Source organism: Bidens hawaiensis, unplaced genomic scaffold, assembly GCF_021521415.1.
Source record: "Bidens hawaiensis isolate Kalapana, Puna unplaced genomic scaffold, B.hawaiensis_p1.1 tig00008059_1, whole genome shotgun sequence".
In the NCBI taxonomy this organism is placed as follows: domain Eukaryota; kingdom Viridiplantae; phylum Streptophyta; class Magnoliopsida; order Asterales; family Asteraceae; genus Bidens; species Bidens hawaiensis.
Genome location: NW_027491568.1, coordinates 465,227 through 482,470, shown reverse-complemented (window position 1 = coordinate 482,470; position 17,244 = coordinate 465,227). Strand labels below are relative to the sequence as shown.

At 38.5% G+C, this 17,244-nt stretch overlaps 1 protein-coding gene across 1 annotated transcript; it reads left to right on the top strand.

The window, feature by feature from the left end:
* Positions 1-10,182: 10,182 nt before the first annotated feature.
* Positions 10,183-10,898, top strand: LOC143636806 (histone H3.2-like). Its single transcript, XM_077104304.1, has one exon. The coding sequence runs from the start codon at positions 10,432-10,434 to the stop codon at positions 10,840-10,842; it is 411 nt and encodes a 136-aa protein (XP_076960419.1). The 5' UTR covers positions 10,183-10,431; the 3' UTR covers positions 10,843-10,898.
* The last annotated feature ends 6,346 nt before the right edge of the window (positions 10,899-17,244 follow it).

Here is a 17,244-nt window from a genome sequence, read left to right as displayed (position 1 = left end):
AGTTCGGGTCCTGTGATTTGAGCTTCACCCACTTCGCTCCAACAAATCGGGGAGCGGCACTTACGACCGTAAAGTGCTTCAAATGGGGCCATACCGATACTGGAATGATAGCTGTTATTATAAGAGAACTCAATCAAAGGCAGGTGTGAATCCCAATTACCTCCAAAATCAAGAACACAAGATCGGAGCATATCCTCAAGAGTTTGAATAGTTCGCTCAGACTGACCGTCAGTCTGAGGATGATATGCCGTACTCATGTCCAAGCGAGTTCCTAGCGCAGATTGGAGAGATTTCCAAAAGCGAGATATAAAACGGCCATCGCGATCGGATATGATGCTCAAAGGAGTACCATGGCGGCAGACAATTTCCTTGACATAAAGCTGCGCGAGTTGCTCAACACGGTAGTTTTCACGAATGGGCAGAAAGTGAGCAGACTTAGTCAAACGATCCACTATTACCCAAATGCTATCATGTTTGCTTGCTGTCAAAGGTAACTTGGTAATAAAGTCCATCGCTATACCTTCCCATTTCCACGTAGGAATTTCAGGTTGTTCGAGCAAACCAGATGGGCGTTGGTGTTCAGCTTTTACTTTAGAACAAGTCAGGCATTTAGCTACGAACACAGCAATATCCTTTTTCATACCGGGCCACCAATAAGTAATGCGCAAATCCTTGTACATCTTATCAGTGCCAGGATGAATAGAATACCGAGATTTGTGCGCTTCACTCAGGATATCAGCGCGAAGATTCTCATCAAAGGGAATCCAGATGCGATTGAGATAGCAGAGAATTCCACTCAGTTTAGGGACAAAGTGCGCTTCCGCGCCACACGCTAACTCGGCGCGAAGGTTACCATTACTGATGGATGCGCGCTGCGCGTCACGGATACGCGATTCAAGGTTGCTTTGGATCGGCGCGAAGTGAAGCTGCGTGCGCGGCAAAATACAGTTAAGCTGGCAGGGTTTTCGGCTGAGCGCATCGGCTACCACATTAGCCTTACCAGGATGATACCGGATCTCACAATCGTAATCGCTGATGAGTTCGTTCCATCGGCGTTGCCTCATGTTAAGTTCCTTCTGATCAAAGATATGCTGAAGGCTTTTATGGTCAGTGTAGAGGATACACTTAGTACCATAAAGGTAGTGTCTCCAGATCTTCAAGGCAAAAACAACTGTACCAAGTTCGAGGTCGTGAGTTGTATAATTCTTTTCATGAACCTTGAGTTGCCTTGATGCGTAAGCGATAACCTTGCCTCGTTGCATAAGAACACAACCGAGACCTTGGTTGGATGCATCGCAATACACGACAAAATCATCATTACCCTCAGGTAGCGCAAGAACAGGAGCTTCACACAACAAACGCTTGAGCGTTAGAAAGGCTTCTTCTTGCTTCGAGCCCCAAATATACGGTTTACCTTTGTGCGTTAGAGCTGTTAAAGGCAAAGCGATCTTCGAGAAATTCGAAATGAAGCGCCGGTAATAACCAGCTAAGCCCAAAAAGGAACGGATCTCGGTAGGAGTAGATGGCGTAATCCAGTTCTTGATTGCTTCAATTTTGGATGGGTCGACATGAATACCCATCTTGTTTACAACATGACCAAGAAACTGTACTTCATCAGACCAAAATTCACACTTGGAGAGCTTAGCATAAAGCTGCTCGGTTCGAAGCTTTTGCAACACCAACCGAAGATGTTGCTCATGCTCGGCCTTGGTCTTAGAATACACCAGAACATCATCGATAAACACAATCACGAATTTATCCAAGAAAGGCCTACACACCCGATTCATTAGATCCATGAAAACGGCGGGTGCGTTGGTTAAACCGAAGGACATGACCAAGAATTCAAAATGGCCATAACGAGTTCGAAAAGCAGTCTTCGGAACATCTTCATCGCGGATGCGCAACTGGTGATAGCCAGAGCGGAGATCAATCTTGGAGAAACAAGAGGCACCTTGGAGTTGATCAAAGAGGTCGTCAATACGCGGTAAGGGATACCGGTTCTTAATGGTGAGTTTGTTCAACTCGCGGTAATCAATACACATGCGAAACGATCCATCTTTCTTTTTAACGAACAACACCGGAGCACCCCAGGGCGAAGAGCTAGGGCGAATGAATCCTTTAGCAGTCAACTCTTGAAGTTGGCTTGCCAATTCTTGCATCTCAGCGGGCGCAAGACGGTAAGGAGATTTAGCTACGGGGGAAGCACCAGGGACAAGATCAATACGGAACTCGACTTCACGAGCGGGAGGGATACCAGGAAGATCATCAGGAAAAACTTCAGGAAAATCACGCACAACAGGGATATCGCGAAGCTTCTTCTTTTCATCAGCAGGTTTAACCACATGGGCTAGAAATGCAATACACTTCTTCCGCATGAGTCTTCGGGCTTCGGCGCAAGACATAAGTTTAAGACCGCGGGAGGGTTTTTCGCCGTAGATATGAAGGTCACCATTTTCTCGAGGAATGCGAATCAACTTCTTGGCGCAAATAACTTCGGCGCGATTATGCGAAAGCCAGTCCATACCAATGATAACATCAAAACTTCCAAGAGGCATGGGGATGAGGTCGATCAGAAAATCGTTTTCGTTAAGGTTAAGCGTGCAATCCTTGATCACAGAGTTAATTAAAACAGTTTCGCCATTAGCCAATTCAACTGAAAAATTTTCTTTTAAGCTATCGCGCGATCGCGCAAGCTTCTGCTCAAACGCGCGAGAAATAAAACTTCGATCGGCGCCAGTATCAAAAAGTACAGAAGCATAAAATCCGTTAAGCAAAAATGTACCATTAACTACGTCATTATTCGCTTGCGCTTGGTGCGCGGTTATGTTAAAAGCTCGTCCGCGCGTTACTTGGTTCGAAATCTGGTTCACCGGATTCGCTTGCGTAATCTGAACTTGTAGTCTTGGGCACGCGTTCCGGAAATGACTGGGATCACCGCAGTTAAAGTACGATCTGGGTCGTGGGTTTTGGTAGGTTGGTTGTGGGTTCTGCGGGTAGACTGGTGGTGTTGGCGCAATTGGATTGGCGGGAAGGACTCTACAGTTTTCTGCAAGGTGACCAGCGCGGCCACATCGGGTACAAAGTCGACATGGGACTTGAGGTGGGTGGTGGAGTCTACAGGTTGGGCAAAAGGGGTGGTTTCCTGTGTAAGGTTTCTTAGTTGGCGGGGCAGGGAGTGCTGGATTGGTTAAGGCATAGTTGTGGGCTACAGGAGGTGTTGGGTAGGCTGACAGAGGGTTAGGCGCGTAAACTGGAGGTTGGTAGATGGGTTGCTGGACAATGGGCGGGTTGGTAAGCGCATAGGCCTTGCGCCTGCGCTTGAGGTTGTTACGGTTTGAGGGTTCTGATTTGGTTTCTGTTGGTTCAGGAACAGTCTTGGTGAGTTTGGTCTTCTCAGTTCCCCGCAGGAACAGGGTTCCTGCTCTGACATGGTTGTCGCTGAGCACAGCGGCCAACTCGATGGCGTCAGAGAGGGTTACTGGGTTTCTGGCCCATACAGAATCTTGAATTTCCATGGGGAGACCCCCAAGGAATTTCTCTATGGCTCGGCGGGAAGGGGTAACAAGGTGAGGGACAAGCAAACTTAGTTCATGGAAGCGCGTCGCGTACTCGAACGCTTCGCCACTGTATTGCTTAAGATTCCAAAATTCTTCCTCCAGGCGCTTAACTTCGTTGGGAGGGCAGAATTCTCGCGTCAGAATTTCCTTGAATTCCTCCCATGTCATGCTAGAAGCAGCTTCTGCGCCACGCGCATGAGCTACTCCATTCCACCATGTAAGCGCTCTAGATTCCAGGACACTGGAAGCATATAGGGTTCGTCTGTCTGAGGGGCATTGGGTATGGAGGAAAGTGTTTTCTATTTTCTCAAGCCACTGGAGCATCACGGTGGCTCCTTCAAGACCTGTGAACTTTGGAGGGTTACCCGCGTTAAAGGACTTAATGTTGTAACCAGAGGTGTTGGTATTGTTTTGGCTCAAAGCTTGGGCTATTGCGGCGGCCATTTCCTGGGAACGTTGCAGCGAACGTCTGCGCGCGGCTTCTTTCTTCTTGAGATGGCGAGCTGATAGCGGAGGCATTCTATAAAAGTTTTAATTTTAGTTAATATCTTGGTTTTAGCGCAAAGTATAATCTCGAAAAGCTTGGTTTCACGAAGTCAGTTACTGTCAAAAGTTAAAGTAAAATAAATGACCCTAAATGCAGACTTAATAAAGGTAACAAATTCGAATCAAGAATCGACAATTCATGTATCACCATGACTTTCCGAATTCCCAATTTAAAATATACGAGCAAACGAGTATTGGAGATTGACGATTCATGTATCACCATGACTTTTCAATCTTCAATATAAAATATACAAGAAAATGAGTATTGGAGGTTGACAATTCATGCATCACCATGACTTTTCAAGTCTCCAACCTCAGAACATAATCGTAAATGGAAATTGAAAATCAACTGTTCATGTATCACCATGACTTTTCGGATTTTCAAATCCAACAAACGAATCAGTAAAAATCGAAATTCAACAAAAATCGAAATATCGCGAAATAGAACATAAAATCATACACTGCGCAAGCGCGAGCATATTCATAAATAACGAGTAATTAACAATAAGCGCGCAAACATGAGATTTCTCTCATGCGCGAGAAGGGACTCTTAGGTATTCTAGGCCGTTACGTCTAACCACCTATCCTAAAGTCAACGAGCTCTGATACCAATCTGTAACACCCCGACCAAAGGCGGATTATACATCGGGGCGCCACATATTGTTTCATTACTCGTGACACTATTGGGTGTCAATATTTAATAAATACATTCATTCGCGCACGCGCAAAGTAAAAATAAGATAACATAAATCATCATAAATCAATATATTATAAATCATAATATTCGAACAGCAATAACTTGTCTTGATACATTTTAATCTAGGTCAAAAATAAAGAAAACTTCCTACGTGTCCACAAGCTCCAAAACAGCTACTGCAAACCTGAACATGTGTTAAAATAAAACATCAAACACTTGCGTGTTGGTGAGAAATCAAGTTTAATACAATACATAGATAACCATAAATCTGCGCGCAACATGTGTATGTCTGGTTTTCAACAAGGGTGTAATCTGATCGGGACCAACTCTAAGATTCATAGACTGCCAGTGCTCACAATTGAGCTCACAAACAAGAAAGACTGTGCAAGTGTAAACAAAAGAGAAAATCATAAACGATAGTTCTCCCGTGTTCATCTAATGGTACCATGAGAACTGCGGAATAGACCGACAAGACGGTTAATGATCCACACATACAAATAAACAGCCAAGTCTACGTCCTCAACACATGGGATACTGCGCGACTAAAGTTCATAAACAAGTTTAAGACTCTAAGTTTGTATGAACACATGAACATCCCAAAACATTAAAAGCAAAAAGGGATTAGGTACGAGATTACTCACTTGATAAACGATGCGGTGTAAGATAAAGCAAGAACCAACTTTAAACAAGCACAAGTTAACCTATAAATAAGATTATTGTTTTAAGTCTTGATTATAAGTTTGCATAAGTAAATTATTATATATAATATATATATTACCGAAAATCTGGGCAGAAGAGGGGAGAGAACGGAGGCAAGAGAGGAGGCGGCAGAAGGACAATCGGCAGAGAGCAAAGGAAGAGAGAGAACAGGAGAGATTAAGTGTTTGTGTGTGTAGTGTTAAGAAAAATAAGATTATTATTTATAGGGAAACCCTAGGAGACACAATCCCTAGAAAAAGGGAAAAGATCTCCAAAAAGCAAAAGATTCCAAAAGCAAAAGATATGGCAGCAGGGAAAAAGAGAAAAAGGCTGACAGGGAACAGTAAAAAGCATGGGCGGATCAGATAAAGGTACTGGTCAAGGATGGAAAAAGCAGATCTCCAAAGATAATGTCAGTCACTTTTTCTGCCAACCAATGGGGTTGGTGCGCATGCTGCGTCGAAAGTAACTTTTCAGACATAAGATAGGTTAGGTCAACAACTCAGAAGATAAGACATCACAAAAGCAAACGGCTAGATTAAACAGAAGAAAACTCAAAGGGTTTAGCGCGAGAAAGCTCGAGCGCGAAGGCAGACACAGAAGGTCAAGAGAGCGCGAGCGCGAAGGCAGACAGAACCAACCTTAACGCGTCGCGGAAAGAACTACATTTCTAAGCGCGCCGCGGGAAGAATCACATTTCTTAGCGCGCCGCGGGAGGAACTAAAATTCCTAGCGCGCCGCGGGAAGAACTATAATTCTTCGCGCGTCGAGGGATGAACTACGATCCTTAGCGCGCTGCGAGAAGAACTACAAATCCTTAGCGCGTCGCGGGAAGAACTACCGTTCTTCGCGCGCTGCGAGAAGAATTACAATTCTTAGCGCGCTGCGAGAAGAGTTCGTCTCGCGTATCGCTGGAACAGATGGTCTTCACGCAGGCTTCCTTGAAAGGAGTCTGGCGCGTGGAGCTGCGCAGACAACCTTAGGCGGGAAGGAACAAAGGACAAGCAAAGAGTTAGAAAAAAGAGGGAAACAAGGCGTAAGGGCGGGACGGCGACAAGAGGGAAAAGAAGGCGGAAAGAGAGAAGGAAGAGGGACGGGACGGCGGAAAGAAAGAGAGAGAAAGAGGCGGGAAGGAAAATTAAAAGTAAAATATAAGTATAAATAAATATTAAATCATAAAAGAAAGAGATCGGATAAGGGAAACGGGTACCTGGGTCGGGTCGGATCGGGCAGATGTCACATTAAGTCCGTTCATAAATAAAAGGTAACGAATCAGATAGCGAATCGGACTTAATTCGTTATGAATAATGAGTAACGAATTAGAAAAATAATTTAAAATTCTAATGAAAAATGTGTTAAGACAATTTATGGAAATAAAATTTTTCTATGCTGACCTGCCAGCTTAACCCCAGCCAGGGACTCTGCCCCTTGGACCCCGCTAGGGGCTGCCGCCCCTAGAACCCTGCTTCTAGGGGCGCTGCCCCCGGACCCTCCGTTCGTTGTGAGTTATAATTGCACTAGAAACACAATATAGATAGCGATAGTTGATTATTACGTGTAATTGTTATACAGTTAGCCGTGCACAACTCAAGAAAGGAATAACAATTACGGTGACGTAACCCTGTTCAGGTGAGTTTCTAGCCCCATTTCCTTGTTATGTTTTCGGGGCTGTGTGCATACTCGATGTGAATGTCAATACACTTACCTTAAATGGTAAGTGTATGTCTTAATGACGATTGTGATAGTTATGTATGTATGCTTGACAATACGTGAACGACCTTTGAGTATTGCACGAATTGTTAAGGCAAGTATAGTGTAGTATGTATGATATGTGTATGTGAATAAGGGAGTATGTACGCTTATGTTGTGTATGGTATTAAATGTATGGATATGATAATAAAAGGTAAGGTAAGGTTATAGGGTTGCATACCCTAATAATATATGCGAAGGTTAAATGGTTGCATACCCTAATAATATATGCGAAGGTTAAAGGGTTGCATAACCTAATAATATATGCAAAGGTTATAGGGCTTAATGCTCTTTAAAACGTAAGGTATGGCTATGGAAATATGAAAGTATATGTACGAAAGTATGTAGTTATGAATGTGTTGTATGTGGTATGATTAACTATAGCTCACTCAGCGTAGCTGACTTTTCGTATGCACGCAGGTGAGTAGAATGAGGCAGCTCGCTTGAGGGGAACACATGGAATGGAATTGAAGATACTGGCATCTCAAGGAAGTGTTATGTTATTATAAAGACAATGTTTTACGTTTAAACTACTTTGAATGTTTGTTATGATAAGATTTGAAAGCTATGTAATATATTCCGGTTGAAGTTTTAATATTCCGCGAATGTTTTAATTAACTCTGATGTTTAAAACTGCGTTTATGAGTAAATCCAACGTCCAAAGTAGGGCACCGGTAACGGGGCCTTACATCTCTCTTTTTTATGTGTATGGCTGTATGGCATTGTGACATAATACCAACTACGAATCAAGTTAAAATAATGTTACAAATTGAGAATACGCAAATTCATGTCACTAAACTGAATGAATGAAAATGATGGTACAACTATATTACCTGTTAGTTTCACAGTTCTAACAAATGTATCAATTAAATTGACATATATTTATGAGCGGGCCAATTATGTCATTTTTTTAGTATTATAAAAGAACTTAGCTAAAAAATAAACGGGCCAATTTGTTCAACCAGGTAAATATCCCAAAGTGAACTTAAATGTGTACACAATATATTAAGCATGTGACCAAACTTGGCCCTCCCTTCATTTTTGTGTTACTGTATTACCTGGATTAGTAATTGTATTTTGATATTGTGTTTTTGTATCGCAGGTGATTGTGGACGGGCATGTACATGCGATCTGATTTTGTGATAAGTTGGTGTGTTTTTATGTCTCACGTAGTTATTTGTTTCGTTTGCTGCCAAGTTATTTTCTTTCATTTGTTGCATTGCGATTTGGGGGGGGGGGGGGTCACGATATTTGTTTGTTGTCTAATTTGTCGAAATGTCTGGGGTTGTTGGTATATGTTTTTTCCGTATTTGGTTATAAAACTACTGAGACAATATCATTCAGTAAATGGGTTCGCATTACCATTTGTGAGGAATTTGGTTCGGCTCTATATTTGAACCAAATTCGGTTCGGTTCTTAGTTTGGTTTAAGCCATTTCATGTGGGTTGTTCATTATTCGATTTAATGCCGGTTAAACTGAAAACCATACCAAATTAGAATCACCTAAAACACAACTAAATTTCGTATTCAGTTTTCAATCTATGTGTATTGCCTTGCAATGTGTCTTCCTTAAACTTACCTTGACAGTGACAAGTGTCATTAGCGAGTTTGTTATTCGAATGTGGCTGAATTTTAGTTATTTGTTACTTTGTTGTTTTACAATTTGATTTTCTTTTGCATGTGATGTTCGACGTAATTTGGTTTCTGGCCTAACATTGGTTTGGTAGGTTTGTTTGTTGAGTGTCTTATTTTGTCTCTATTTCCTTACATGAGTTTTACTGTTCTTATGTTCCTCAATAGGTGTGTGTTTCGTCTTACTTATTTTTAGTTGATAGTCTACTCTTTGTAAGCCACTGATGTGTTGCCATGTCTGATTGTCTTTGTCCTTTTCACTGCATTTGACAACGTATCAATGAGGATTTGTTTAAAAAAACATGATCATCAATAATGATAACCTACATTAATTTTGAATTATAATATAAGCTAAAATATGGTACTCATATTTGGGTAGCCTGGTCAAACTAAGCTCACAACAAATGGTTATGGTAGGAGTGTTCTTGGTTCGGTTTAAAAATGTGGAACCACCCAAACTGGGCATCTGTTTGGTTTCACGGTCGGTTTTATTTGCTTAGTTTTGATCGGTCAGTGTCAAAGGATTAAAATCATAGTGAATGGTTTACTAGCCTAACTTTAGTAAATTAGTATTTTTTTGGCTTATTATTTGAAATGATCATTGGCTCACAATTGGTATGCTGCTCTCTGGTTCAAACCTAAAAAGTGTCATCTATATTTATGTTAAATGAACGTTTAGAAACATTAGAAACTACTAAGGTGGTTTTGTTAGTATAATCAGGATATGGTTATAGGCATGTGTTGCTTGATTTTGTGTTGATACATGTAGCTATTTCATCAGTTTAGAGATTCACAGTTAATTACATGCATATAGCATATATCGTTAGTTTGATTGAAAAATAAACCTACCCCGCTCAAATATGATGTCAAGGGCATTTTAATCAAATCTGTTTATGAACAACATTCTGTGATAAAGATGTATTTTTTCTACAATTTGAATGTGTGAAAGCAAAAATAAATACAATTAACATGTAGCCTCATTCAACATCCTGTGCAGTGTATCTCTTGCCTCAACAACTCTATCCCTTTGGTTGTTATCAAGCACAATGATAAGAACGTGTGTGCTCTTGAAGTAGTGCCTCCATAGTGAACGGGTATGTGTATAATAAATTCAGTGTGTGAACTTTTTAAAAGGTCATAGTGAGAAATTCTAAACGTTATAGTTCCGAAATTCAACTTATGTCACTATAAGTATGATTTAATTATTTAATTATTAAATCGCACACCAAACTTAAAATTTAATTATTTTTAGGAAATAATAAAAATAAATAAAAGAAAAAGAGCATGGTCAAACTCTCTCTTACATCTAATTGGTCCAAGAATAACAACACGGATAGCTATCCGGATACTCTCATAAAATGCAATCTTAACCGTCCATTTCTCACTTGATAATCCAACGATCCATCTCCTCTACCGCCCATATTTCCCCAAATATTCAAACCCCTCCACATTCACAAACCCAAATAAATACCAAATCACCAATCACCAATCCAAACAATCAAACAAATTTGAAATTACAAAAAACCCATCTCTGTTTCTCACAAGCAACTAATGGCAAGAACCAAGCAAACCGCTCGCAAATCCACCGGCGGAAAGGCCCCGAGGAAGCAACTGGCAACAAAGGCCGCCCGTAAATCAGCTCCGGCAACCGGAGGAGTGAAGAAGCCGCACAGATTCAGGCCAGGAACGGTGGCGCTGAGGGAGATCCGGAAGTACCAGAAGAGCACCGAGCTGTTGATCCGTAAGCTTCCGTTTCAGAGGCTGGTGAGAGAGATCGCTCAGGACTTCAAGACGGATCTCAGGTTTCAGAGCAGTGCGGTGGCGGCTCTTCAGGAGGCCTCGGAGGCATACCTGGTAGGGTTGTTTGAAGACACCAATCTATGTGCGATTCATGCCAAGAGAGTCACTATTATGCCCAAGGATATGCAGTTGGCCAGGAGGATTAGGGGAGAGAGGGCTTAGGGGTTATGTTTATTTGGCTTGTTACACATTTTAGTTGATGAATGATGATCTAATCTTTTAAATTGATTTGAATTTAGTTGTTTTGTGTATGTGGATCATGTAGTGTTGATTCTGATTTAACTATCTTAGTTTGCTTAAATTATTTAGGATATTTAGTGGTTTTGATGATAATGAAAACAAATTAATTATAAAATTTAAACAGATCAGTGTCGATAGCCGCTGTACAACCGTAAAAAAGAGTAAATAAAGCTTAATATTTGGGTTTCTAGATTACCACATGACACTTCGAATATGCAATCACTATGAAGGTCTGTTGGCCTTCTCTTTTACTTTGATGCTAAAGTACTGATTAATGTCTGTCTCAAATTATAATATATAAACAGGAATCACATTATACAATAAAAATTCCAATATTAAACTTTAAAACCTAATTAGTCTTGTACAATGAGTCAGACAGGCTGGTAATTTAGAACGAGGAGATTTGTGGTGTGTGAGACTGAGTTAATTGAGGGGTACAGTCGTACGCATTAGATTTTTGACATTGATAGCGGCTAATAATGTGTGTAACGGTGACGATTCGATGAGGGATGTATCGGTTATTGTGTGAATTAGGTGACTTGGTTAAAACTTCAAAAAGAGAAAGGTAGAGTGGCTTACTCTATCGTGTTCTAAATTACTTCTTTGTGGAATAATAATTGGGTACCTATTTTTTTTTTTTTTTTTTTTTTTTTTTTTTATATTTTAGCGTGGAGAATGGTTCTTGAGCGCTTTTCATCATTGGTGGGGTTAGCTAATCAGGATATTAACCGGGGTATGGTATTAAATTAGAAAGAAAAGAGCCCATCTAGGATTAAGAAACGTATTACCAGTCTAGCTTAATTATATTAATGATTACGTTGTCAGGTAAAGTTAAAATACAAAGAGAGACAAAAATGAGAAGTGAGAAATTTGTGACCGCACACAAAAAACCTTTTAAAAATAAATTCAAAAAAATAATTAAAAAAATCAGAAATCAAAATATAAATAAAAAACGAAAAAAATTAAAAAAACTAACTTATTTCCGCCATCATTCACGTTAAAAAAAAATTGACGAAAAGACACAATGACGAGATTAAAGACACAATGACGAAAATGAACAAAATACACAATTATAACTAAAAAAAGACACAATACATCACATATATAGACAATGTTGAGTAATATAACACAACATAAATAAAAAAGATACAATCAATGACGAAAATAAACTCAAAACACAATGATAAACAAAAAGACACAACGACTTTTTTCACTTACCATTGTGTTTTTAAAATACTTTTTTTTATGAGAACGAGAAAAATGATGGAAACATTTTTGTATTTTTAGTTTTTTATTAAATTTTGAGTTATGAATTTTTTATTTATTTTTTAGGGGTTTTTGTATGACTACAAATCCGTCTTATTCTTCTTATTTTTGCTCCCTTTTATAGAATAATTTGACCCTATGTTGTCAATCTCTCACCAACCATGAATCAAGATTTACCCAGGTCTGATAAAAAATCCTTTACGGTACACTCTATAGTCAATTTCATTTCTTATGATAAATTTATTAGTTCACATAAAACCTTTTTAACAATTATCAGTTTAGATGACGAAATAACTTTTTTAAGCAGATAATATTTAATGAAATTTGAAGTGAGACGATAAAGAGGATACAAGCTCTTGTAGCTATGGACACGTAGACCCTTGAGAACTTTCGGGAGGAAAAACGAGCCATAGATTCAAAGAGGGTGTGCAACTTAAAATACAAGCCGAAAGAGAAAATAGAAATACACAAACCAAGGTTGGTATCAAAAGATTTTACCCAAAATGGAAGGGTTAGAGTTCCATGAAACATTTGCTTCGATGGCAAAGCTTGTCACCACTCAAACCCTTTTGTAGTTGCAATAAATAAGATCTGGAAAATTCACCAGTCGGATGTCAACAATGCATTTCCCTATGACGACTTGAATGATGAATTCCAAATGAAGATCCCACGAGGCTTTGACAACCAAGGACAAAATAGTGTGCAAACTAAGAAGATCTCTCTATGAGCTAATCTAAATTTAGGAGTTGTTATCAAAACTTCACATCAGTTTTAAATGAGTTTGGTTTTGAACAATACCAATCACTTTTTATATTTAAAATAGAGAGTGCATTTGTGACGACTCTTATATATGTAGATGATGTTAGCATAGCCGGTAACGACTAAAGAAAATTAAAGAAACAAAGAGTTTCATTGATAAAAGAATCAAAATCAAAGATCTAGGTGTTCTGAAATATTTTATAGGAATCGAACTAGCACGTACAAATGATTAACTTATTTTGAATTAAAGAATGCATGCGATGGATGTTTTGTAAGATAGTGGAACGTTGGGTTGGAGGTCAAATGCTCTTGATTAATACTTCAAACTTGGAAAAGATGATAAAGGAGTGTGTGTTGATGATGGCAAGTATAAATGGTTAGCGGGTAGACTTCTCTATCTTCAGGCCACTAGACTTGACAGTTGACATCACTTATTCGGCCAATATTCTTAGTCAGTTTGTTGTTGATCATCGACATAATCATGTGGAAGCAATTGTAAGAGTTTTAACAACGGATGGAGTCGAAGGATATTGTGTCGTTATACATTGATATTAAGGAACATATTGCCGACTTGTTATGAAAGTGCTCGATACTAGATAGTTATAATTTCTACCCGATAAATTGGTCCTTTAGGACCTATATGCTCCAACTTGCAAGGAGTAAAGAATTAAAGAATTATGTTTTTTCATATGTTTTTCTATTTTAGCTTTATCTGTTCTTTATTTATAGGATTGCCTTTGTGTTTATAGTATACCCTTGAGTTTTCCGTTAATGATCATTTTATTTTGCGACCTATCAAATTTTTTATAAGCATATCGCATTATCATAATTCGGAAGTCCCATGACAGTAAATTATGATTCTTCATGATATTACTTTATCATACTTTGTGTTTATCTATAACAGAATATATAAGTTAATTTTTAAAACGACATTAACGTTGAACAATAAACATAACAAAATTATAATAATATCTTATACCCATATTACAAACCACAAGTAATAAAATTTCTATATGTCATGGTATTCCTATTTAACTAAATCATTAAATGCAAGTAAAAGATAATTAGATAAGACCATCCGTAGTCGGCCAAATTTTTGGCGTTTTGGGGTGAAAACGCTGGGGCAAACCCACCCCCCCGGGGGGGGGGGGGTTGGCATAGCGTTTTCTACAAAACACGGACATGACACGTATTTTGATAAAGTTGTGTGAGGGGAGGGGGAGATAGGAAAATATATGTAATTATTGTAGGAGAGTTATTGTGTTTTGCACACTACGCCACTTTTGTAAAACTCTCCACTGCTGACGGGAATGTCACATGGCGCAAAATGCCAAGAGTGGGGCATTTTGACTACACATGGTCTAAGACCCCCCCCCCCCCCCCCGACTTTTTGGCCTAGCGTTTTGGGCTTGGCGTTTCCTACGAAACACGATGATGGCACACATTTTGAAATTTTTTTGACCATTGGCTATTTGATAGTTTGATAAAAAAAATTATTTACTTTCTTTTAAACACAATTCCAACATTACATCCTACAAATAATACAATCCAAATTCATTTTTTAAACAATTTCTGCAATCATTCTCTACAACAATCTCTTTAATCAAAATATATATTTTCAATCAACAACCAATATGTTTCCGTTCAACAATCAAATGCTTGGTTTTGGTCAATATGCCCGACAAGTCAACGTAAACAATCCCGACCCAAATATTCCAGAACCGAACACATATGCACCGACCCCTCAAACCCAATATGCGTTCGACCCGCAAATGAACGCGTACATATAATATCTAGGTTTCGGAATCCCTAACCAAAATATGATGTCCGGTATCCAAAACCCAACCATGATGGTTGGTTCTGGTTCCCAACCCGACAGCGAGACGGTGACGGAGACACAAACCAATCGGGAGCTAGAACCCGTCACGGAGACTCGTGGTGGCCTGAGCCAACGTGGAGGCGGACGTGGGAGAAAACACTCAAAGAAACCCCTCGACGAACCTCGGATTATAAAGATAACGAGTACTTGGTCGGGCGCGGTGCTCGGTATCAGAAGATTCCGAATGTTGTAAGTTTTTATAAAATATATGTTTTTTAAAAAGATTTTAGAATAAACATTATACTTGTAATGTTTTTATTTTTTTAGTGAACTATCAAGAAATAAACGTATTTTGGAACAAAATTAAAGAATTGTTCAATGAAATTGGCGGGGACTCACGTCGGGAAATAGATTATGTAATGTCGAAATGGACCGATATAAACTCCAAATGCACGGTTTACCATACGGTTCACTCTCGGATGGTTGAAACATGGCGTAGCCGTGTCTCTGACGCGAATATCATTGAAAGGGCGTCGGTAGAGTTTCAACAAAAGTCAGGAAACTTTATTTACATGAATTGAAAACATATGAGGTTTCACCTTAAGTGGGCCCCCGTTAAACCCGCCAATATTGAAAGTTTTAGGCATAACAAAGGTGTAAAACATCGTCTTCGGTTGATCTAGAAACGCCAAGGTCTGATACTCGAAACTTCAACTTAAGTGATAATGAAGACGAGCATGCCTATGCAGATGTTTTCGCGATCCCTCGACCGCGGGGTAGATGAAGCGAGGGAAGGGGGAAGGGGTCGCGTCGTCGGCGTCAACGGGTTCGAATGCCGAAATGGAAAGTCATTTCAAAGAAATGAACATTCGACTCAAAGGTATACAAGACCTTGGAGCACAACGTCTTCAAGTAGATTTGGACGCCGTCGAAGTATTTAAAAAGAAGGAATTGGACAACGACATCGAGGTATTAACAAATGAGCTATTCAAATACCACCCGAGAGTCCAATCTCTAAAAGCAATTCGGCAAACTAAAATTTTTGAAAAATACACATTTAGTCTTATTATTATTATTGTATTTTTTAATTTAATGCATTTTTTTTTCATTTTAATGTAGTTTTTATTTTTGAATTCAATGTATTTTTTTTATTTTAATGTAGTTTTTTAAATTTAACATTTAATTAGTTAATGAATAAACTAAAAAAATATAAAATTGACTTGGCGTCAATATTCACAATCAATCAATGATCAATGATTAAAATATTCAATCAATACACATAGTCTAGAATAAAAAAAAAACAACCTTATTAATTATTATGAATATTAGAATATGATTTGGTCGATATTCAATACTTGATAGCTTCTGGTCTTTCGGAGGTCACAATTAGGATTTTGGAATCAGCTAGTCTCTCAATGTTTATGGATTTCAGTAGAACACCGCTCGTGTATGTTTATCGATTATTATTAGTTATTTTTTATTTTAAAATTAGTTTAAGTCTAATACCTCAAATGAATTACGGGTAAACAAAACATTGAGCCCAATATATAAAAAAGGAGATTAAAATTTTGTACACATTATATATATATTTTTTTAAAAACTCATGCATAAAAAATAAACATATAACAAATTTTGTGCACCCCAGAAAAATAAAACCCCCGACCGGTTGTCCGGGTCGCTCATAGCTAAGCAAGGCCTGAATTTTTTAATGATATTTTATTATTATCACTTAGATGATTGGTGATTTGAGTGCAAGAAATATAATTAACGTTGAAGTGTCATAAGTTATATACGTTTTGAACGACAATTTATATCATTGACGAGCTATTAGTACACCTGATCATTTCCATTCTTTAAGTACAAAACCATGGGGTGCTTGGGTGGCACGTTTCTGAATAAAAGTTCGTATATCAGTCCTTCCAATCAGTTTGGTCCCCAAAGCCACCCAGTTATATATAACTAGCTTATATCTCGTGTGACACATGAGTTAAAAAAAATTTAAACATAATAAATATGATTTATGAACTTTGAAAAATTAAAACATGTAACCAACTAAGTTAAATTTAAAATGTTTTCACATGTGTCGGGTCCATTTTTCATCTAAAATTTTGTAAACACCCGTTTCAATTTACTACGATGTTGACCAAATAGAAGTCCATGTCTCCATTTTTACAAATGTCCATATGATATGTTTAAAAATGTCATAAATATTTCTTTGGAAGCTTTATTACAAAACCCAAATACCGAATTTTGAAATCATATGTAATATTAAAAACACTAAATACGTATGAAACATATACAGTCTTCAATCAGGTGAGATTAGACTTTCAAATAAATTCTCGTTAACCAAACTAACTAACGTTTATGTTTAACAAATATTTAAAAGAAAACTATTAAGGCACTAAATTTTTTTTAGAACGTATGAAGCTGGTTTTTAAAACTAAATTTCTTTTATTGAGCAAGTTGGAACCATAGTTACA